This window comes from Zychaea mexicana (assembly GCF_025766255.1).
Source record: "Zychaea mexicana strain RSA 1403 chromosome Unknown BDB00scaffold_31, whole genome shotgun sequence".
NCBI classification, from domain to species: Eukaryota; Fungi; Mucoromycota; class Mucoromycetes; order Mucorales; family Lichtheimiaceae; genus Zychaea; species Zychaea mexicana.
In genome coordinates, this window is record NW_026516694.1 from 295730 (window position 1) to 317281 (window position 21552).

The 21552-nt window shown below is 42.7% G+C and overlaps 8 protein-coding genes across 8 annotated transcripts; 6 read left to right on the top strand and 2 right to left on the bottom strand.

The window, feature by feature from the left end:
• Positions 1-644: 644 nt before the first annotated feature.
• On the top strand, positions 645-2279 carry BDB00DRAFT_787499 (Peroxin/Dysferlin domain-containing protein; the record flags this gene model as incomplete). Its single annotated transcript, XM_053120709.1, has 2 exons — positions 645-1727; positions 1821-2279. The coding sequence occupies 2 exons, from the start codon at positions 645-647 to the stop codon at positions 2277-2279; spliced, it is 1542 nt and encodes a 513-aa protein (XP_052980334.1).
• Positions 2280-2388: 109 nt separating this feature from the next.
• BDB00DRAFT_345037 (uncharacterized protein) lies at positions 2389-2980 on the top strand. The gene is made up of 2 exons (XM_053117018.1): positions 2389-2743; positions 2818-2980. Exons 1-2 carry the CDS (start codon positions 2498-2500, stop codon positions 2878-2880), a joined length of 309 nt encoding a protein of 102 aa, XP_052980335.1. The 5' UTR covers positions 2389-2497; the 3' UTR covers positions 2881-2980.
• On the top strand, positions 2914-3597 carry BDB00DRAFT_345026 (uncharacterized protein). The gene has a single exon (XM_053117017.1). The coding sequence runs from the start codon at positions 3080-3082 to the stop codon at positions 3452-3454; it is 375 nt and encodes a 124-aa protein (XP_052980336.1). The 5' UTR covers positions 2914-3079; the 3' UTR covers positions 3455-3597.
• Positions 3451-4436, bottom strand: BDB00DRAFT_820745 (uncharacterized protein). The gene has a single exon (XM_053123325.1). The coding sequence runs from the start codon at positions 4374-4376 to the stop codon at positions 3822-3824; it is 555 nt and encodes a 184-aa protein (XP_052980337.1). The 5' UTR covers positions 4377-4436; the 3' UTR covers positions 3451-3821.
• A 4820-nt stretch (positions 4437-9256) lies between these two features.
• Positions 9257-9774, top strand: BDB00DRAFT_820748 (uncharacterized protein; the record flags this gene model as incomplete). The annotated part of the gene is made up of 1 exon (XM_053123326.1): positions 9257-9774. A coding segment is annotated over exon 1 (179 nt), but the record flags the coding sequence as incomplete, so codon positions are not given.
• Positions 9775-15569: 5795 nt separating this feature from the next.
• Positions 15570-15918, top strand: BDB00DRAFT_729897 (uncharacterized protein; the record flags this gene model as incomplete). Its single annotated transcript, XM_053118295.1, has 2 exons — positions 15570-15644; positions 15784-15918. Coding segments are annotated over 2 exons (210 nt in total), but the record flags the coding sequence as incomplete, so codon positions are not given.
• Positions 15919-16076: 158 nt separating this feature from the next.
• BDB00DRAFT_820758 (uncharacterized protein) lies at positions 16077-17078 on the top strand. The gene is made up of 2 exons (XM_053123327.1): positions 16077-16638; positions 16728-17078. The coding sequence occupies exons 1-2, from the start codon at positions 16552-16554 to the stop codon at positions 16890-16892; spliced, it is 252 nt and encodes an 83-aa protein (XP_052980340.1). The 5' UTR covers positions 16077-16551; the 3' UTR covers positions 16893-17078.
• On the bottom strand, positions 16986-20358 carry BDB00DRAFT_820770 (PHD-zinc-finger like domain-containing protein). The gene is made up of 9 exons (XM_053123328.1): positions 20097-20358; positions 19937-20006; positions 19832-19855; positions 19684-19763; positions 19445-19594; positions 19292-19356; positions 17755-19215; positions 17538-17686; positions 16986-17460 (listed from the first exon to the last, which is right to left on the bottom strand). Exons 1-9 carry the CDS (start codon positions 20109-20111, stop codon positions 17189-17191), a joined length of 2286 nt encoding a protein of 761 aa, XP_052980341.1. The 5' UTR covers positions 20112-20358; the 3' UTR covers positions 16986-17188.
• Between the last annotated feature and the right edge of the window lie 1194 nt (positions 20359-21552).

Below are 21552 nucleotides of genomic sequence, written 5' to 3' on the forward strand. Positions count from 1 at the left end.
TTGACTAAACTCTCTGAGGAAGGTCATCTTGGAAATAGAAAGAATGATGACCAGCGCAGAGGAGTGGGAACTCTATAGAGGCCCTCAATCGGTGGACAAGTTAGTCTGGATTCACACTAGGAGCCTATATCTAGCCTGAAAACTACAAAGGAGTACTGTACATTGATGTATAGAAAAAATTATTAGGCTTAAAAAAAGGCTTTTCGGTTGTGAACTGCAGTTTGCCTTTATCGCCACTATGATAGCACTCTGAGCGCCGTCCGGCGCTGTGTAACAGTAAGGAGGTCATTGTTTATTTATTTATTTGGCGTCAACATTTACTGCCTTTATTCTGGGAATTGGACGAACTAAAAATGGCGAATGCAAAACAGGTATCATGCAACTGATGACAAAATCCAGTCAAATACAAGACGTAAAATGGATGGAGAAAAAAGTACAATAACAGGTAAGTTACAATCTACAAGCACATGCCAAAATAAACTTGGAGAGAGTGATGAATCCTTGTCACACCACACCGATTTTGATAATTTCATATGACAGACATAATCAAGTAAAAGTTAGCCTATCTCGCTCTCGTTTTTTCTTTTAATCCAAAAAAAACATACTCTGCGCTTTTTACTTTCAGACATTCATTTCAAAATACAATGGCAGAAACTGAATCTGTCACAAGTGCAGCAAGCGATCTACGCAATGCTTACTTTGTCGATACCTCCTCCACCTCCAACGATGGGCGCAGCTTCTCATCGCCCTATACCGCACAGACACTCGATCAAATACCCACTCCAATCTTAAAAATGCTGATTGTCTTGGGCCCGTTCATTCGCCATTGCGCATACTTTGTACAAGTCGTTACGTGGAGCACATTAGACCCACGACAATCCATATTAGCGCTCCTTTTATGGATCGGGTGCTGTTTATGGACCGCGCCAGTCCTCATGTTTGTGCTGCCAAGCATGATCCTTGTCAAACTCGCAAGAGGATGGCTCAAAGTCAGAACTTCACGTGCACGACGAGAACGACTGGAGCGTGAACGGCAACTCCAACGTTTGAAACGAGAACAAGAAGATGACCATCACAATGATTATTATGACGACGATGAAGAAGGAAAGAAACGCAAGCAACAGCAGGAAGAAGAGGAAGAACAGCTTTTAATTTCGCGAAAGTTCCAGCCCGAGGGCCATGTATCGCTGGACGATACGCTGCGCAACCTTGCTGTCGTCAATGCATACGTGGATCGAGTACGACAGTGGATCCGGTGGACTCGAGACGAGCTGCTGGATGGATCGCGTCCAGACGTTGTCGCATCGACACTCACCGTGATGCTGTATGCATGGCCCATTTGGATTGTGCTCAATTTGGTACTCGGAACGAACGGAATTATTGCACTAGCTGGATCGCTCGTACTAGTCAGCCCGTCGCCGTGGTTCAAGGTGACAATCATGGCGATCCGTCGTAACGCATTAGTTACACATGCAATTGCTGCATGTTGGGCATACGGGGTTGCCCTGGTGATCTCCATGGTATCTGTCGCTGTTCCGTTCCGTGCCCCAGCAACGCCGAGTGGTGGTCGCTTTAAGTCATGGATCACACGATTGATGAAACGAGCCCGTCGTGAAAAGACCAAGGCTCTTGATGTGATCAAAAGTGAGCAGCAAGTGGAAGAGCAGAATGCTTCAAGTGGATTACGAACTGAAATGATTTTCCAGTTTGACATTTACGAAAATCAGGTAAGCTAGAATATCGTTTTTGTCTGAACTGTATTGAGAGAAGAAAGAAAAAGAGGATCTCATTCTATTGTAATTATTTGCTTTCAAAAAAAGCGATGGTGGTTGGGCATGGACTGGACGACCAACATGATGCCAAGTGAACGTGCTCCATGGACGGATAATCAACTCTCGCCGGTGCGATCCAAAGATGGGTTTGAGCTGCCACCACCTAGCGATACTGTACAGTATCGACCGATAGCAGGCAGTGGTGGCGTGGCCATCAAGCAAACTACAAAAAAGGTGTGGAGCTGGGCAGACGGAGATTGGTGGGTGGATATGACTGGCGAGATGCAAGGTCGCGTGGATCGCAACGGCTGGGAATATGGCAACAATGCTTGGAAACAGATGACTGGCCATCCAGCAATGCAAACATTTACACGGCGACGCCGCTGGTCTCGCCGGGCGCGCCTGGTTGAACGTCGATTCGAGGAACCTGTTCAAGGCAACAATGATAATGCCTCTACAACTAGTACTACTGCTGCTAGCTCAGACGGATTACGAAAAAGAAACTAGCGCTTTGTTTGTAAATGTGGAAATATACAAAAATTACCAAATTTCGTCACTAGTCCTATATCTTTCCTGTGTATGACATGGGTTTGTTTCGGATCATTAAAAAGAAGAGAAAGAAAGACAATGAGTGGAGAGGTTCATATTAGACGTTACGCCTTTCTTTTTACCTACTTTACTGTTTTGCTCTTCCTTTTCGCTACTGCTGATTTCCTTAAAGCACCATGTTCCAACGGTGGATATACAACCGACTACAAGTGCCAGAGCGCGCAGAGCGTGTACGTCCGAAAGGCACGGCGCAGATGACAAGTTTAGAGAGACAATTCGACTATCTCCGTCACACAACGCCCAAGAAGCAGATGAATGATAAACAGCGAGTCAAGTTAATCAAAAAGATTGAGCGCTTAGCAAACTGGTTGGATAATGCAGTACCAGGATCTCCAATTCCTCTCGGTCTTGACTCTCTTTTGGTAAGAGAAAAACAGTATTTTTTCTTTCGAACGTTGTAATCCATTGCTAACGCACAAGAGTGTATGCATAATAGAGTTTTATTCCATTTTTTGGTGCGTTTGCCGGTGCGATATTTACGCTCTATCAAAGTGAGTAAGAAATTTATGGACGGAGACAGAGGCAGGGATGAGTGAAATGTTGCACGACATGAGGGAAAACTTGCAAACTGATACACAAAACATAAAACTTTTCGTTGCAGTATATTTATCGACACAATTTGGGATTCCATTGTGGTTACTTTTACGAATGATGATTAGTCTGGTGATCGGTAAGACGACTTTGCAGTTGTGGCGGGCATGTTTCAAAGCGAGAGAGAGAGAGAGCGAAAAGCTAAGAGAACTATAAACACGTCAGATGCCGTTATTGGCACGATCCCGGTGGTTGGAGCGTTTTTGGACATGTTCTACAAGGCGAATCTCTGGAACTACGAAGCACTACAGGATTATTTGGATCACATGGATATGGCAGCTGCGAGCGCTGCAGCTTCTTCCACGGGGCCTACGACATCGGCAGGCTCGTCAGCATCAGCAGCAACATCCAAGCGATATCAAGACATTGCCACGACGGAAATCTCGTGGGCGCAATTGTTATATGATACGAGACATTTAGCCACAACTCTTATAGCTTGGATCTACCCAACAGGTGCTAGCAAAATGAACAATAAAGACTGATTGTTTATTATCATTGATAAATGTTTCATTGAAGGGGGGGATATTAAAAATGACTTGGGTGTCTTGTGTACACGAAAGCAAATTCAAAAGATATACAATAAATGCGAGAGAAAAGTTAACGTTGGAATTGTGTGCTGTGAGCGTGAGTGGGTGTGAGAGTTTGTGGATGCTAAAGAAAATGGGATGAGTTGTCTGTGTTTTTGCAAGTTTTGGTATGTAAGATTCAAAGTATGGATGTGGTTGTTGTTCTTCTTCTTCTTTATGGAAAAGAAGAGATCGGGGGAAATGGAAAGCAAAGGGGTAAGGAAGGGTAAAAAAATTGATAAAGAAATGATGATAAGAAGGCGTCGAATAATGGAGGGTATTTTCAAATACCCAAAACGTTCTCCAGTTCGTCTTCGTCGCTCATAAGTTCTGTAAGAGTCATCATGAGATTAGCAACATCGCCACCCGACTGCATCCACACATAGTTGCGAACCCGTTCTAATCGTGTTAGTGCCAACGGTTGCTGTGGGTTGTCATTCTGCTTCTCATTTTGCGTTGCCTTGATACGTTCCAGCACGACTTCCTCTTTTGCTTCGCTGATAAGTCGTTGCAGGTGGATAGGTAATGCATAGACGTCTTCGCTCACATTTGTTTGGGCAAGATGCTTGGCCATGTCCGGTGCAGTGAAGAGACTGAGCAAGTAGTTGTACTGAAATGGAGTGTCATCGTTGTCATTAGCGATCGTTGGACGAATTAGATCGTCATCGAAGGGATATGCGTAGTGACAGTATCCGCAGGATGCACTATAAAGGTGAGGCGTCGTTGTATTCGTTGTGCAAACGCTTTGTAGAGGTTGTTCGTCAGGTTTCTGCATATACATTAGTTCTGGTACTAGTGACGAACCAGAAGGAAGTGAAGAAGAAAAGGTATGGTCCATATTATGCTCCTTATTTATTTTATCTCTTTCTTTTTTTTTCTTTTAACTACGGAAGGCAGGTGGGAAAATGATTTGGAGCAGGGAGCTCCTTTCACGCCACAAAATATGTGCACATCTGAAGTCCGCAAGGGTTACCCATTATGCTTCCAAAAGCCAGCATAGACGGCAGTATTCTCACGCACAAGACACATAGTGATCGATCAGCCTGCATCGCTCATGTGCCGCTTTGCTGCGAAGAAAATCTCTGGTGCTCACTTCTTCATGAAAAATAAGGAATAACTGTGATACATAAAGGATACTTCTTGCTAAAGGCATAATGGTGTTGCAATGATGCACATGCGCCCGCTAATTTATCAGTAAAGCATCCAATCGGGAAAAAACCGTAAGAAGCAATCTTACTTATGTGGATCTTGCACATAGAATTTGTAAATGCGCTGCAAAAAAACAACCCTATGAGGATATTATAACATATGTACCGCATCTACACTACATCCACCACATGTTCTTGGTTGTGTGAAGGCATAGAAATCGGTCTTGCTTATTCTATAACTGACAAACATAATACATACTGAGGTTTTTAATCACAAGCTTCGAGAAAGAAGTCTACTACCTTGCTGCTTTCAACGCTGTGTAAAACAATTTCATCATGAAATATTATCATGGCTATGACCAAACCATGTCGTCAACTATAAAGCTCAATTTTTTCTGTTGATCAAGTGGCACACTATGTACAGTACACGTCAAATTTAAGTCTGGTTGCCATGTAAGTTACAGTTATTTGCAGCACGATGTCTGTTGCCAGGTGGGATGGGTGTCAGTGTTTACGCGAAAACACCTTTCTGCAAAAACCTGGAGAAAACCGGTGCAGTTTGTTCTTTTTTTTTGGTTGAAGCAGAAAACGCTGACATAGCAAAGGTTAAGTCTACGGCATTGGAATTATTGTGAATAGGAATAGTAGTTATAGTGGAACCCCTTTAATTTCAAACGAATACCAGGCCAAACTATCATGCGCGGAGATTCCTTTATCCATGCACATTCTGGTGTTACACAGATTTCCAGCTTTCAAGAAGTTGTCACCATATGGATCAGTAATACACGTAGCCTCCTTATCCAATACATTTACCTGGCCGGATTGGCTTATTTACTGACGTCTCATATATCACTTGATCCTCATGTTTGATAATTTTATCAATAAACTCATTTAAATGCACAGGGCTTGGTAGTTGCCAAGGGTAAACCAATTCTTATTAATACAGATATAACTCGGTAAGGTTTTAACCTTGAATGATCCATTAAAAGTGAAATTCGCGAGGATTTTGAGCTTTTTACTATGTTATTTTTACCAATTCTATAAATTTGGTGAAGTTATCGAGGGCTGAAACTTAACTGATGTGACATAAAAGGGGGAGTCGACTGTATTATGGTCTCCATTGACGGAACTTATATGTACGAGCATGAGTCAAGATCTTACAGAGTATGCTTACACGTTGTTAAATTAGCCATGCTAACCGCTGTGCAGAGTAGCAGGCGGATGGTCATGAGTGCGGATATGATAGGTACATAAACCAACAACAGCTCGATCACAACTCTTGTTCAAAAATGCTATCTTATCTAATATGAAGCACAAGGCAATATGTCGTATGAAATAAAACGAGAAAAAAGAATTGAATTACGAGACTGATGATGTTTTCCCTTTACACAGCTATGATAGCGTAGTGTAACGACATATCACGAAAAGAAGATTTATCTTCAGCGCTTGAGAGATCATTGGGCTTTATTCAATTGAAAGGGAATAGCTACATACTGGAACTCACAGCGACTAAGATCAGACTCTGAGTCTAATAGACTTTGAAAAGGATGTGTAAAACCGAAAGAGCTCAGACGGGGTACAGTCGTCATAAATCAGATCAGGTAATAATGTTTACACCTCCGCTCACTAGACCAGCCATCTACAATACAAATCATAGCAATTGCACACTAGTAACATATTTGCTTTTGGGGCCGAAAGATAGATATTCTACTACTATCATGAATTAGAGCAAAGAGCACAAGCAGTGCTCCTTAGGATCAATAAAGATATAGCTAAAGGGGCCGGTAGACAAAAAGAAATGGATGTTTTGTAACAAATTCAAAAAAAGAGTAAGAAGTCAAGTGAACTAGACATGCACGATCTTCTAATTGCTGGAGATATTCTTGCCACTTTTTATAACTGCTGTGTCGAATTCTTTGCAAGAATTTTTAAAATTCTGAAAAAAAAAGTATTCCGTACAGTTAAGAATAGCAGTGATTAGCAGCTTGTTCTCTTCAAGGGTAATTATTGAGTGGAGGAGGGGAGGGATACTACATGCACAGGCCAGCCACGGCACTCATTCTGGAGTTTTCCATGCTTTTGTTCCGTCCACACCGACATGGACTATGTCTCCCCAACAATGATTGCGTAAAAATGGGACACCACTTTAAACATTGCTTCATAGTTCAAGTCATCGCTTTATATAGCTCCTCCCAATGCGGTCGTCCTAATTACTCCTTAATATGGTATAGTACTTACGTATTTAGGGTATTTTACTGTCAAGGTTTGTGCTTGTAGTGATATTAGCAAAGTCAGAATTGTCGTTGATATTTTTTAACTGCTTTACTTGTCCGCAAGTCACATAATCCGAATACAGAGTCGAACGGCAAAGAATCAAAGATGCCAAGTACCTTTCCCTGTGCATCAAGAGCACCTGGAATGATAATTATACTTATTTTTACTAATAGCTCGTTGCTTTTCACATTGAATCCGTAACAGATATCTTGTTGAACGATGATTTCTAAATATGCAACAACTTGTACAACAGATTTGACATGATGTAGTACATGTGTTCCTAAAGTAAACTACTGTCAGAGATATACTCATACTGATGCCCTTGCTACAGTAGTATAAAGCTGATAATCCATTAATCATATGATTTACTTGCTTTCTCGTGTCGATTGTGAAATTGGTATGCCAATGTATGCATATTCGCTGACTTTAAAGCTGTGGTCGCCTTTCAAGAACTTTGCACCCAATGTTTGCACCTGTTTGTCGATCAATTGACGAATTTCGCTCATGTATGTTGTATAAAACGAGATAAAATACTGTAAGGAAGGGATGTGTCAGGTATATTCAGTACGGTCATCAAACTTTGAAAAATAATCATAGTATCATAGCTTTGGGTGCGGCAGAAAAGCCCGATGGGTTACTTGCTGGGATACAAGTACTGGCAGGTTGCATAAATTGTTGGATCAATGAGATGGTCTTTCGAAAAGGAAAAGTTTGCAATTACTGTTATTCGAGGCGAGCGTGTCGTGAGATATGCCACTGGCAAGTGATTTTTTGGAAGCATTTTCGGTCCAACTGAAGTTTGTAAACAAGGTCGCATCAAAGTACCAACTGTTTTGGACAGACCACCGCGATGTGTCATATACCCTGGGTACCGAGATTGCATGAGCTTAGGCAAAGAGCGGATGATATCTGCCGACAAAGCTTTTACCGCAGCCATATCTAGTGTGAGTGTATGTTCATAATCTGAATCCCTAATAGCGTTATTAACTTCCAAGATCAACAACTCTGTGAGCTGTTCCTGTCGGTCCTCTAGAATTCAATAGTCTTTACACTTCAGGCATTTGAGCTCTTTTCTGTAGATCCCTCGGTAGAAAATGTGGAAAAGTAGGAACTTCGGGTGTCTCTTGAACTTTGGAATCACTGAATTAACAGGATGACCAGAATGTTTTTCAAGTTTACTTTGAGGTCTTCAAAGTGAAAACGCGTCATGTGTCAAACAGCTCTGCTCTTGCCGTCTTCGCCAGCCGTTTCAAAACAAGTGATTTTCATTGGCTAATAAAAAATACAGTTTTGATTGGCTCTCCAGTTCCACCGATATTCTGTGATTGAGATTGGACATATGTAGTCCGGATGTTCGATCCGATCACCGAATGTTAAAATCCGAAGTGTTGTGTCGATCACCTTGTGTAAATAGCTCGGTATGAACGTGTACCTGGCATCTGTTCAAGTAAGATCTAATATTTATCGGTATTGACCCATTCGCTCTCTGTGGTGTCGGGTGGTGTTATCTGAACTTGCGAAATGGAAGCACTACGTCCAAATAAAGAGGTTCGTGTGTGTATATCTTTTCGTTCCATCGGTATGGATTACTCCAAAAGTTCTTTTGCGCTTTTCATTCAAATCATGCATTTTATTGTTAGATAAGATTTTTTTTGTAGGTGACCGTGGGTCAATTTTTATTTTTGCCTGAACGTATAGCGGAAAGAAAGAGATATAAACAAGAAGTCAAGGAAATAATAATCAGAGGCAGATTAAGAGTCAAAATCAATGAAAGACCAGGAGCGTGTGAGAGGGCAACGAAGCGGATGGTTGGAACATGTTCTGGTGTGCTTTGGATACTGCGAGGATGTTAAGTGTTTTCTCAAAACTGTGATGTAAATACAGATGCAGAAAGGTAGGGGAGGGGAATGGTATAAACTCATTGGCAACCGATGATCAATGACAGTGACGGCAGTTTGAGGGGTAATAGATAGCAAAACGTGCACAGGTGCATCGGCTGCTTCAATCTGTGCATTACATATGTGGATTCTTCGCCTGGCCAATGAGATGTTTTTCCGAACTTAAATAGCTTTTTTTTTGTATGAATGAGCTAGTATGAAACAATACAGCTAGTTCCAAATCGAGACTGACCGTGCTTTTTTGAGTGTAACACGGTCAGTGATCCTGTCCCCAAATGGGTACTTCGAATGTATTTTATTTGGTAATGTGGTACAAAGCGCCTTTTCGCACCTTATTTACCACTTCTTGTTCTTTTTTTTTACGTCCTTTTTCTTCTCATCCTTCTTTTTTCTGTTTAAATTTTTAAAAGACACGCTTAGCATACCACAGAATTCTCTTTACATACAATCCAATCCACAATGATATCGTTAGGTGCAGCAAGCTATACGTTTTATACCCTTCTTCGTCTTCGAGAACAAGTTACTGGAGGACCAGTTGCCTTCCGGATGCTCTACATATGCGGCGAATGTGGTATGGCTTTTTATACGGAGAGGGACCGCACCAGGCACGAATACTTTGCTCATGGGGATATGCTTGAGGAGGACGACCACCTTGGTATCGACGAGCACCTGCTTTGCACTGATCTACACAGTCATTATCCTACTACTGGTCCGTCACATACGAGTCGATAAAGGGAATCTCTGCTGCCTGGATCTGAAGGTCCAGTACCAAGGTTAATTATCATTCCCAATGACATATCGGGGCAAACTTCTTTTACTATAGTTCGTTGGTCATCATAATGTAAATCCATGCTTAACGTTGTGTCAGAAATCTACATGACATAGTAAATAAATAAGGAAAGTTACACAAATCGCCAAAAGCACTTCCAAACAAGCTTTTACTTTTACCACACAATGCCAAACAACCACCAGTGACAAACAACCACCACTGCCATGGCGACCACCACTGACAAACAGCCACCACTGCCATGGCAACAAGCCTAAGCTCTCACAATCAGATGGACACGAGCGTTCTAGTAGGGCGTTTATACGCTGCTACCTTTGATAGCATCCGTGCGGCTGTTTCTTTGAAAATAAACCTTGCTCTTGCTTTTTTGACGTTTTTTTTTCAAATAAAATCGATCCTTGATCGTTGACGAAAGATGTGTATTGAGCAGAAGGAAGCGTTTGGAGGTGACCTGGGTTGACAAGTGACACAGGTATGGTGCCACGCCCCCTTAAACCGTACCTTTTGCAGAAATCACTGTCAATTTATTAATTTTAATCACCGATGTTTTTAAAAAGCTGCATATGAAATGACAGCATCAATAGCATCACGACCTTCTAACCATCATGATGTCTCCATGCTCTACGCGCCATATTACGAATCATTGGCAGAGGAATACTATTGAGGACTTTGGGAACAGCTTTTATTGAGGTTTGCAAAAGTTGTATCGCTGCTACAGCTGCGACAGCGTGAGCTGTCCGTAGATTCAAATAGTTTTTTTGCTGAAAATTGACCAGTTTGCACACATTGCTGGTTGTTTTTGGCAAGCCAGCTTCTTCTGCTGATACTTTTTATAATTAAAAGTTAGGAGAAAGAGGTGCATAAGAGTATCATTCACTCACAAAACTTTCTACGCAGCAATATGTAACAGTACAATCGATAATCGGTGCCGATCTCATATAGTATATATTCGGCATATATATTTGCCGAATAAACTTAAGCTCTACGCAGGAATCGAATCACTGTCAAATTTTCCTCAGCACTTGTAACTTTTGAGCGACGGTAGCTCAAAAATTTATCAATAAAAAGAAAAATCGAAACCGATAACTTCCTTCTCCTGGTCAAAAGGAGCATTTTTATCGGTTTAAAATTTTGATATGGGGTGATGAAATGGGTTCACAGTACTTTAAATTTACCCAAAAGTGGTACGGTTCAAGGTGGCGTGCACCATAGTGCATTGAGCGTGTAGGCGAGGAATTAATAAGGCAGAGCATGGCGAAGCATCCCCCCTATTCATAGCGCATAGTGTATATACAGTGGTAGGATGCATGGATGACAATAGCTCAAGGTTCGGGAGCTCCAAATTGCATCTGAGACAGGGTAGGGTGCCTACTGTTTTCGTGAGAGATAACGTTCTTCACGTCCTGGCGTTTCAAGCGACGCTTGTTGTGGCCATGCCGCTATCCGTCATATCATAGCATAAGCAAGTCTGAGAGAATATTATTGGTTCCGATTCTTCCCTCTTTTCTTCTTTGCATATTTGTCACCGCAAATTGTTTCGCATTGCCTATACGCTGCTTTTAAGTTTAACTTGACATCGATGATTTAGGAGATCACCGTAGGCATACAATATAGCTTTATTCACGCTATTTTACGATTCCTTTGAGATTTTTCTTACTACTTACGCTTTTGGTTTCTAAAAGATGATCCAACAAGCTTCTTTAAGCAAGTTGTTTATGGATGTTTGAAGAAGGCCTAATTTGTATCGTCATAATGTACTTTCAATCGCTCTACGGTATTAGATGTTGAATCAATAGTACGATTATGCAACGTGCCTAATCCACATCTTCCAGATCACTACACCTCACTAATTCATCAAATTAGAGCTCTTTTTTGATCACAAAGTACCAGCAGCACAATACGAACAGGCGGTCCTCGTTCAGATTTTACTGCAGGATGTCAGGATTATGTGAAATTAGGAGTGTACCATAGTGAAGCTTCTAGCTTGTATTAGCTCTATGTCCACATTCACCGCACCTGATATGTACTGTAATATGCTTCAGGTCATAGGAATATGCTGTAAATTCAGCGCCTTAACATCGTCTAGCAGCTGCTGATACAGCGAGCTTCGCAGTGTTATTATGCAAACTAGTCCCGAGTTCCTTTGTAACATATGTATGTATCATCGTCGAAAATGGTTACTTGAGACGAGCCCAAAAGAAAATACGACGAACGTTTATAAGACCCCACATTCAAATATATGCAGTGATTATACTGGGCGGTGTGTACAACCAACTGGACACTACATTTCGAACCATCTACCCGACTCTCGGCTTGACCGTGTCCTGCACGAAATAGACCGCCCCAGCCATCTAGGTGTTGACTATGATGCTACGGATCCAGTTACCTGCTCCACAAATTGTCCTCTTTTACGTAGACACACTCACACACGCGTATAGTTGTCCTTACAGCATACCCTATACAGTGTCCCTTTTTTCTTTTTTTAGATTCTCCAAAGCTAGTCTCCCGACACTTTCACCATTGACTACAAACATACGTAGTTGTAGCTTCTTCTCAGCCCTAGCTTTTCGGTTGTGGTGTATATCCCCCATTTATAAATATATTCTCTTCCTCCCCTACATCATTGTATGATACCGCGAGGAAAGCAACCCATATTATACAAGGTCACCAAATGGATATGCTGTGTCTACGTATACATGATCAGAGGTTGGCAAGGACAACCATTATTATTTTTTCTTGTTTAGCCCGACCCATCCGTTTACATAGTAGACAGCGCCATCCGCTTCAATGCTTCGACCTACTGACTTGCCACACACTAATCTGAGAGGGTTTTACTGAAACTTACCCATCAAAGACGGAAGAGTGCTATTGCTAATCACGGTTCATGCGAATTCAGTTTTGGCATCGTAAGTATGTACAGTTGGGAAAGAGCAAAGGTACTGTCCATACTTTAAAGAACTCTTATTCAATCGTTTCAAAGCATTTCACTGCTACTTGCTAATTTACATGTTCCTTTGTTAACTTTTTCAAAGTATATTAAACTCTGGCAAGAATTCTTGACCGGGAATAATTATCACTTTCGATCCTTTTCCCCCAGTCATTGCTTCGTCGACCGCTAATCATAACAGCTATAAAATTGTTTTCTCATCATGGATTCGAATTGCAGAGCTGAGTGGATTACATAGTGAGATTGTTGAACGGTTGAAACAAAGTCGACGTGTCATAGCTGTGTACTTATGATAATCAGAGAAAGGTTTCAAGAGGTGTATAGCTTGTGTATGTATCCAATCCTGTAATGTAAGTACTCCTTTATGTAGCAATAATGATTGAATAATGGTTGCTATATACTACGTAGGTGGAGGAGGGAACAAACAGTAGATGACAGGCGTCATACTGGCTATCTCTATATATCTAATAGCCCCTGTTGATGCGACTGCGAATACTCTAGTAATAAAGATAAGCTTATACGGTATATTCGACGCGGGATAAGGATGGATGATTCTGCTGGCAAAATAGTGAGATGCACTAATAATAACCATCAATGTATGATATGCTTACATGTAACGTGGCATCATTTACAGTACATAGTTTGCATAAAACCATGTGAGTGTTATGTTGTGGGCAGTGAAAGAAAGTATTAGGACATGAATGCAGGGTCCGCTCTTTCCCATGATTCTATATAATTCATATAAGAAAAGGGCATATCACCAGCCATGTTGTGTGGTACGTCGTATAGTTGGGAGATCATCCAGTCTGTTTTTCTAATGTTACTTCATGGCTCCTGTGTAAATGATGTGATACAACTACGCCTCGTCTGTCATAGCACAAGAGTCTATTATCCCATCATCATCACTACTGCTACTGTACTACTAACATCATGATGACAAATATAGTAGTAATAACAAGTAGCTACTAGAAGTTTCAGAATTAGGTTACAACAACAAACCATGTCCTCCACGTGAATTATCATATCTCACGTTGTATATAATGCAAATTTCCTAATGCACTACGTTTTTTTGCTATATAACGATGGGAACAGATTGTATTATTCGGATGTTGCTGGCTAGTGTCGCACAGCTGCATCTATACATACATCGAATAGTTTCTCGCTCTCTTGCTCTAAAACGGGCTATGCCGACGTTGGATGGTTTACCCTTCTTGACAACACCATTTCCGTTCAATGCAATAAGCATTGGGCTAGCAAGTGCCCTTTCATTCCAATTTCACAGCAACATGCGCAGGGTCCTTAACGCCGCGCAGCAAAGGCGGTAACTGTGGAACGGAGCTAATATGTGTGCGGTAACACAAGAGAGGGTTGGTTTTCTAATTCGATTGTACAAGTCCACTTTCTGGCTGGGGCTTGTGTCGGAGAAGCCGCGGGCGTTGTTGTTACTTGTGTGAGTGCTTGATTCAGAGGGCCCTGGAAAAGGTTACACACACACAAAGATGATTAGTAGTGGTCGAGATTGATATGTTGTGGCAAAAAGACAGGGCACGTTTTGTTTCTTGAAGAAAAAACAATTGACGCGTGTGAGCGATGACAAGGTACGCTTTGCCTTATTGTTTTGGACCCCCTTTGTGCCTGTGCTTACATACAAACCTAACCCCAAGGTGGAGCCGTTGTAGAAAGGAGGGGGGGGAGTGCTTGTGTTTAGGGGGGAGGAAGGGGAGAGGGAGCCACGCTTACTAAACGATTACATAGGAAAATCTTACGTTACGTAGGTAGGGTGGAGTTGTTTACCAGAATGGGCTTGATTCCTAAATAACGGCACTTGGCCGAAACCGCTCGGTTCTTCTTCTTGTTCTTCTTGTAAATGGATTTTCTACACGGTTTTGTAAGAGGTATGAAAAGGCTACCATGGGGAAGCAAGTAGTATTCTTGCGAGCACAGTGAAGAGACCTGGGTAGCTGCTACTACTACTACTTGAATAATGTTTTTTGCCAAGCCAAAGCCCGGTTGTGTGTATTTGTTCAGCCACACTTTTTTTTTATTCGTGGTAAGAATTGGACGCTAGACCAAATAAAGCATGAGGCGCACCAAATTTTCATAACACACACACTCAACAGAGTTATTTTGCTACGCTTTTTTCTTTTCCTTTTCTTTCTTCTTCTTCTTCTTATCTCTTTTCCCTTCCATCCCCCAATCCTACCACAGCACCCTTTGTCTCTGAGTGTGCAACAAGCAAATGTCCACCACCTCGCCAATAAGCTCGCCTGTGACCACAACTCCCGCTACGCCCACCTCTTCCTCCATTTCTTCATTGCTGAATCGCACCAATATCACTACCACCACCACTGGTGCAACCACCTCTCATAAAAATGACAACCGCCATACTACTGTCTCGTCACAACTACCAACCTCTGCTACTACCACGAATGCTGCTGCTGCTACTGCAAGAAACGCTAACGACACTTTGAGCATCTCCACGCACGATGATGGCGCAGCATGGCCAGCCCATTTACCCACCCCCGTCTCACCTGCAGCACCTCAAGCACAGCAACCACCGCCGCCTCCTCCTCCTTCTACTACTAGTACAACTGGCACAAGTTCTACGAAAAGAGCTTCATCTTGTTCTCCGCCGCCGCCGCCGCCGCCGACGCCTCCTCCTCCTCCTCCGCAGTCGCAACAGCAGCCACAGCCACATCCTCGTCATCATCATCATTACCCACCACAGCAGCACTACCCTCAGCAACACGAGTACCATGACTACCAGCGACTCAAACACCCAAGAGTAGTGGCTTCATCGCCGCCTCCACACGACAACATGTATCGCGTCGGCAACAACACATATACCGTAGGACCATCCAAACAGCAAACAACGCATGACAATGGCGGCTTGTACACTTCATTTTCCGTCAACAAACAACAAAATGCAAAACGACGAGATACCTCTCATCAATCCAAGCCATTCACGTGTACACAATGCGACCAAACGTTCAGTCGGGCGCATAATCTCAAGTCTCACTTTGCGACACATTCGATGGAACGACCTTACAAGGTAAGAAGAAGAAGGAGGCTTTTGGTTCCCCCCTCTTTTAAAGCGCATGGGAGTTTTTAATACACACACACGTTCTCTACATCAATGTCAAAAAAAAAAGAGAGAAAGCATGTTAACAGGTTTTTGTGTGTGTCTTTAGTGCGATGCTTGTGATTCCAAGTTTCGACGGCTGCACGATCTTAAACGGCATCAAAAGCTGCATACGGGTGAACGGCCGTATGTATGCAGCATGTGCGAGCGTTCATTCTCAAGACTGGATGCATTGAATCGACATCAGCGGACAGAAGGTGGCTCTGCATGTCATTACCGACAAAACAGACGCAAGGAAACTGACCCACAACAACAACAACAACAGGCACGCCACACACCACCGGCTTCGGATGTTGGAGCCACGGCTACGACACCACCACAACCACAACCACAACCACAACCATCCAATAATCGACCACCTATTCCGCAGCTTGATTTACGCCACCACCAACTCCACAACCAACAAACTCCTCCTCCTCCTCCGCAACAACAACAACAACCTACTTCATCACTGTCGCATCATCATCATCATCATCATTTCCCCTACTCCAACCACCGTGATTCTTCAGACAATACACCGACGCCCACATCATCATCCACCTCTCCTTCCCAACACCGCATCGTGCTACCTCCACCACCACCACCACAACAACAACAACAACAACAACAGACGCCGACCGAATACACTACCTCATCACCCTCCTCCTCTCCTTACGGCTATCGTCATCAACAACCATACCGCCCCAACAACAACAAAGGTAATTACCCCGAGCCGTTATTACGACGGAGCAGTACAGACGACAACACAGCCAACGCAACAGAACAACAAGCCTCTTTACGCCAAGCATACGAGCAATTAACAGAACGATACCACCACATGGAAACTTCGCTCACTACCAAATACCAACAGAAATCAAACGAAGCAGAAGATTTGAAACGGCAGTTACATGATTTACAAGTAGAGGTAATTCATTTTGAAGCTTCTCTCTCTCTCCCTCTCTCTTTTGATATGGGATATAGGAAAAAAGCTAAACTTTTTTTTTATTCATTTAGAACCGAGTGTTGCGATCATTGGTGTTTGAACAACGACAAAAAGATAATACTGCGAGCAACGACACTACTCTTATTCATGAAAGCATATCCTCATCCTCATCCTCATCATCGCCATCTGCTCCTCTTATTACTGGTACTATTACGAACAGTACTGAAAGTAAATAATAATAATAATAAAAAAAACACTAAATGACACATAGTACAAAAGAGAGCCCCTTTTTTTCCTTGTAAAGCAAAAGCACGTTGATAATAGAACACAAAAAAAAAAACCTCTTTGTTTTTTTTTCGAAATAATGCGCAGTGGGTGGATGATGACCGATGTGGGTGTGAGGGAATAGACAAAAAAAAAAAAGAAAACCAAGTATAACCAAGGGATGTGATTTTTTAGGAAGAATGCTTATATGTACGATTGGGGAAAGGGCCGGGGGAGGGAGAGGGAAGGGGGGAAAGGGGACTATTTACTACAGTTTGTCAATGATCATGTCTTCAACACATTGGTTGATACGAGCATAATCTTGATCGCGTATCGCGCCACTTCGTACAAACATCATCCGCAGTTCGTTGACGTAGTCTTCAATCTTGTCCACGCTGATCGGCAGCCCACTCGGTACCTTGACATTGAGCCCTTCAAACACTTCGGCCACAGACCGGCGGAACGTCTGCAGTCGTCGGTTCTCTTCTTTCAGTCGCATCACTTCGTGTCGCAAGATCTCGCTATCGCTAGGTGTTTTTTCTGTTGTTGTATATTATCCCCCTCCATTAGCACCTTTCTCTGGAAAACTACTTTTTTTTAAAAAAAAAACAACTTACGTGGTGGCTGGGCAAGCACTTCATCCATAATCTCGGTGATCTTTGACCTGATATACAGCTTTTGCAAGTCATTGATATCGTTTGGACCTTCCATGGATCGTTGGCGAGGCTGTTGTGGTTGTTGTTGTTGTGGTTGTTGTAGCGGAGGACTAGAGAGAGATTACAGTCAGCAAATGGTGTATAAAAAAAGGGGGGGGGGAACCTAGAATGCCTTTACCCTGGTGGATAGATGGCCGCTTTTCGATCAGGCAGGGTATTGCGACGTTCTCCATTCACTGTCAAAGAAGGAGCAACAGCGTCATAGGACAACGAAGGACTGGGTATGTTTGTATTAGCAGATGTAGCAGCAGCAGCAGCAGCAGCACTAGTAGTAGTAGTAGTAACAGTAGAAGTAGTAGCAGCAGCAGCATTAGTTGTTGTTGTTGTTGTAGGCGTAGTCGGTCCCACCGTGGCTCGTCGCTGGCCAAGAATGTCGTTTTGAATATCATCCAAATCCCGAAACACTGGCGAGGGTTTCTTGCCATGTCCATTGGGTGGCGCTTGGTTCGGCATCAGGTGAGCCTTGTTGGGCAACTTTTGCTTGTGTGGCGTGGGTGGTAGTGGTTGTAGTGTTTGTGCTGAGTTCGTTGACGAGACATGCGACGGCTTAGTTTGTTGTAATTGTAATGGTGTTGTTGTTGTTGTTGCTGCAGGTGGTGTCGATAGGCCCGGTGTAGGTGGTGCTGCAGCATCAGCAGGTGACAAGGTCGTTGATGGAAACATGGATGGTGATGATGATGCTAATGGAAGAGCTGGAGCTGTGGCAGAGATGGGTGTAGTTACTTGTTGATTAGAAGAAGAAGAAGAAGAAGAAGAGAAGGGTATGCTGTTATTAGAGGAGGGAGGTGGCTGCAGCGATAACTTTTGCTTTTCCATTTGACTCTTTTTCAGCTTGGCTTCTATCATGCTGAGCATACCGCCTGGTGATGGTAATGGGGATGATATGTTGTTGTTGTTATTACTACCATTGTTATTCTTGAGAGTAGTAGTAGTGGTAGTAGTAGTGGTGTTGTTGGTGTTGGCGGCCTTGTTTTTGTTACCGTTGGCACCGCTGGCACGTCCCATCTGATGATCATCGTCGGAATCACTTTGGTCACTCATAAACAATCTGATTGGCCCACCCTTTTTCCCGTGTGGAGCGGTGGCACGTCGCTTTTTGATAGGCGTAGCCTTTTCCTTGTTCTTTTTGCCAGCACTTTTGGTGTGTTGCTGTCGCTGCTTTCTTCGTGTGCTGGTGCCCATGTCATCACTATCTTCTTCTTCTTCTTCTTCTTCCGGTTCTTCAACATCGTCATCGTCGTCGTCGTCATCATCATCATCGTCGTCATCATCATCATCGTCGTCATCATCATCTTCGTCATCTTCATCTTCATTTTCGTCTTGGTCATCATTGTCTTCTTGTTCAGAACTGCTTGTCTCCATCATGTTTCGTTTGGTCATCAATCGTCCCTTGCGTCGCAACGTTCTCTTGTTCTTTGCTACGCCAGAACTAGCACTGCTATCACCATGACGACGTACCAGACGCTTGTGAATGACCTCTTGAGGCTGGTGGTCATTGCATCGAGGCAAATAACTCTCAGGCACCTTTTTCGTCACAGCAATGAGGCCGGCATCAATGGCACAGGTAGAATGAAACCACCTGTTTTAAGAAAAAAAGAAACTGTTGGTGAATAGGTGTCATCTTTTTTATAGGGGTGGTTGTCAAAAAAACTTACTTGTTACAAGAGTTGTCTTGACATTGGATACAGATACCCTTTGGTTTTTCGCAGAGAAAACATGTCTAACAGTAGCCATAGTGCCAAGGTGTTTGTCACCAGTGAGTCTCACAAAAAAGAAGAGTCGGACTCGCAAAAAATACTTTTACTCACATGCTGATCCATGGAGGCCTTGTCAACATCGTAGGGTTCTGCTTCATGATCGATGTCCAGGTTCCACTTGGCACATGCAATGTGGATGAAATTGCCCGCCTTTACTGTTGTCTTTAGTGCGCCAGTCTGCACTGGACAGCATACGATTCGCTTCATAGTATGAACATTTATCAAGGATGAGTTTTCTATTTTTTCATGCAAAAAAAGCCAACAACCAACAACTGATGATAATACTGTACAGCAGGTTTTCCATTCCGCCTGGCTTCGCAGCGTTGACAGTACCATTCCCCTTCGGGAACATCATCGACGCCGTAACAATCTGGGGAAATTATGCGTTTTTTTTTTAGCTTTTTTTATCTTTTTTTTTTTTGTTTCATGGTTTTTTACCTTTATGCACAGGAACATCACATCCTATATACACAAGGGGGGATTAGCAAAAACAAGGGAATTTGTTGATAGGTTTGTAAAAGAGAGAGACTATTTTTCTTTTACCTCTGCCGTCACAGAACATGATGGGATTCTTGTTGGTGGAACGATCACCCTCACAGATCACACAAGCATCCTGCATTATTATCTTTTGAGTCAGTCAATCCAGCTTGAGACCCAAGGTAGTAGTAGTAACAACAGATGTCATGGGGGTGGACAAAAGTACCTCGTCTAATGGCATGTTTGTGTGTATTGTACCGTGTTACGAAAGAAAGGGAAATAAAAAAACAGAAATTTTGAGAGATAGAGCAGCAGCAGCAGGGCAGTAACAGGACGCGTTTCTTGTTCAGTGCTTTGCAAAAGTAAAAGAAAGGGGAAAGAGTAGTGGGTAAAATACAACACAGCGCGAGTTGCCGTAAAAAGAAGTAAAAAGTATCAGAAAAAATTAAAGTCGCGACGACTCTCAGCTCCAACAAAAAAAAAAAAAAGAGCAAAGGAGAGAGAAAGAGAGAGGGGGGGGGAAAGAAAACTAAGAACTGATTTGCTCGGTTTATATACCAATTTTTTCTTTTTGGTAACAAGCACACCAGTCACTCTCTCTCTCTCTATGGCTGTTCTCCCCACACCGACACACTTTATATACACACCGACTGCCTTACGTACCTCTTACATGGACTCTGTGTGTATGAGTGAATGAAAGTATAACTCTGCCTTTCTCGCTTTGTAAAAAAGACATATCATGTACTTTCTAACCCGCAATGAGTGTTTTTGTGTGGAAAATGTTATTCTTTGTCTGTTCCCCTGATGCCTTTCTCTCTCGTCTCTTTTTTAACATGTATGAACGCATTTGCTCAACATGAAAAAAAAAAGTTGTTGACAGAGCCGTCCGTGTATGGTAAGCAAGTGATAGAGAGAGGAACAAAGAACAAAAAAAAGACCCATCACGAGTAGTTCATATCCTCGAGGGCTTCTTTTGCTTTTTTGTTCGTCCCTTTTTACGCGGCAAGAATAAAGCCCAGCCCTTGGACCCTACAAAATGAAATTGACAACCTTTGCTATTATTCGGGGGTGTTGGTAAGTAAGGTCTCTCTCTCTCTCTCTCTCTGTCTGTCTGTCTCTGTGTCCATGGCTGCCCCTCCCAACATGTATTGTCTTGAGAGGGAATCAAGAATAATTACAGAGAACGGTCTAATACGATTGTATATGTGGGTGTGCGTTTCGGAAGGTCCCGTTTCTTTTTTTTTTTGGTAGCGGCTATTTTTCTACGTGTGTGGTCCCTCCCAAAGTTAGCATTTTGTGACACATAAAAATCAATCGTACTATATCAAACGTTGTAAAAAGAAATAAACTCTTTTTCTAATTGTGATAGATAAAAAGAAGAATGCTAATGGGGAGGGGGAGGAAACGGGTTGTTGTGTGTATGTATAGAATGTGTCTGTGTGTGTGCGTGCTATGTTGCATGATTAGCAGAGAAAGAAAGAAAGAGAGACAGGAAGGAGTATAGAAGAGTAGTAGTAGTACGTGTTGAGATAATGTGAAATGTCGTGTGTGTGCTTATGTGTTTTATGGAGAGAGAGAGTGTGTGTGTGTGTGTGTTTGTGTGGTGGTAAAAGCAATCTACTTGCGCTTGCCCCTTGACACTTCCGGGAATTTGAGCGGTACGACAAGCGACGCTTTCTTTG

Excerpts from the sequence above, each read along its gene's own strand:
- BDB00DRAFT_345026 (XM_053117017.1), top strand. The coding sequence starts at position 3,080 with ATGTTTCAAAGCGAGAGAGAGAGAGAGCGAAAAGCTAAGAGAACTATA.
- BDB00DRAFT_820770 (XM_053123328.1), bottom strand. Across the intron at positions 19,856-19,936 it reads CATGTTCTGTGACGGCAGAG|GATGTGATGTTCCTGTGCAT; the intron begins GTAAAAGAAAAA and ends TTGTGTATATAG. Across the intron at positions 19,216-19,291 it reads CAAGACAACTCTTGTAACAA|GTGGTTTCATTCTACCTGTG; the intron begins GTAAGTTTTTTT and ends TTCTTAAAACAG.
- BDB00DRAFT_820745 (XM_053123325.1), bottom strand. The coding sequence starts at position 4,376 with ATGGACCATACCTTTTCTTCTTCACTTCCTTCTGGTTCGTCACTAGTA.
- BDB00DRAFT_345037 (XM_053117018.1), top strand. The coding sequence starts at position 2,498 with ATGTTCCAACGGTGGATATACAACCGACTACAAGTGCCAGAGCGCGCA. Across the intron at positions 2,744-2,817 it reads TCGGTCTTGACTCTCTTTTG|AGTTTTATTCCATTTTTTGG; the intron begins GTAAGAGAAAAA and ends TATGCATAATAG.
- BDB00DRAFT_820758 (XM_053123327.1), top strand. The coding sequence starts at position 16,552 with ATGGAAACTTCGCTCACTACCAAATACCAACAGAAATCAAACGAAGCA. Across the intron at positions 16,639-16,727 it reads TACATGATTTACAAGTAGAG|AACCGAGTGTTGCGATCATT; the intron begins GTAATTCATTTT and ends TTATTCATTTAG.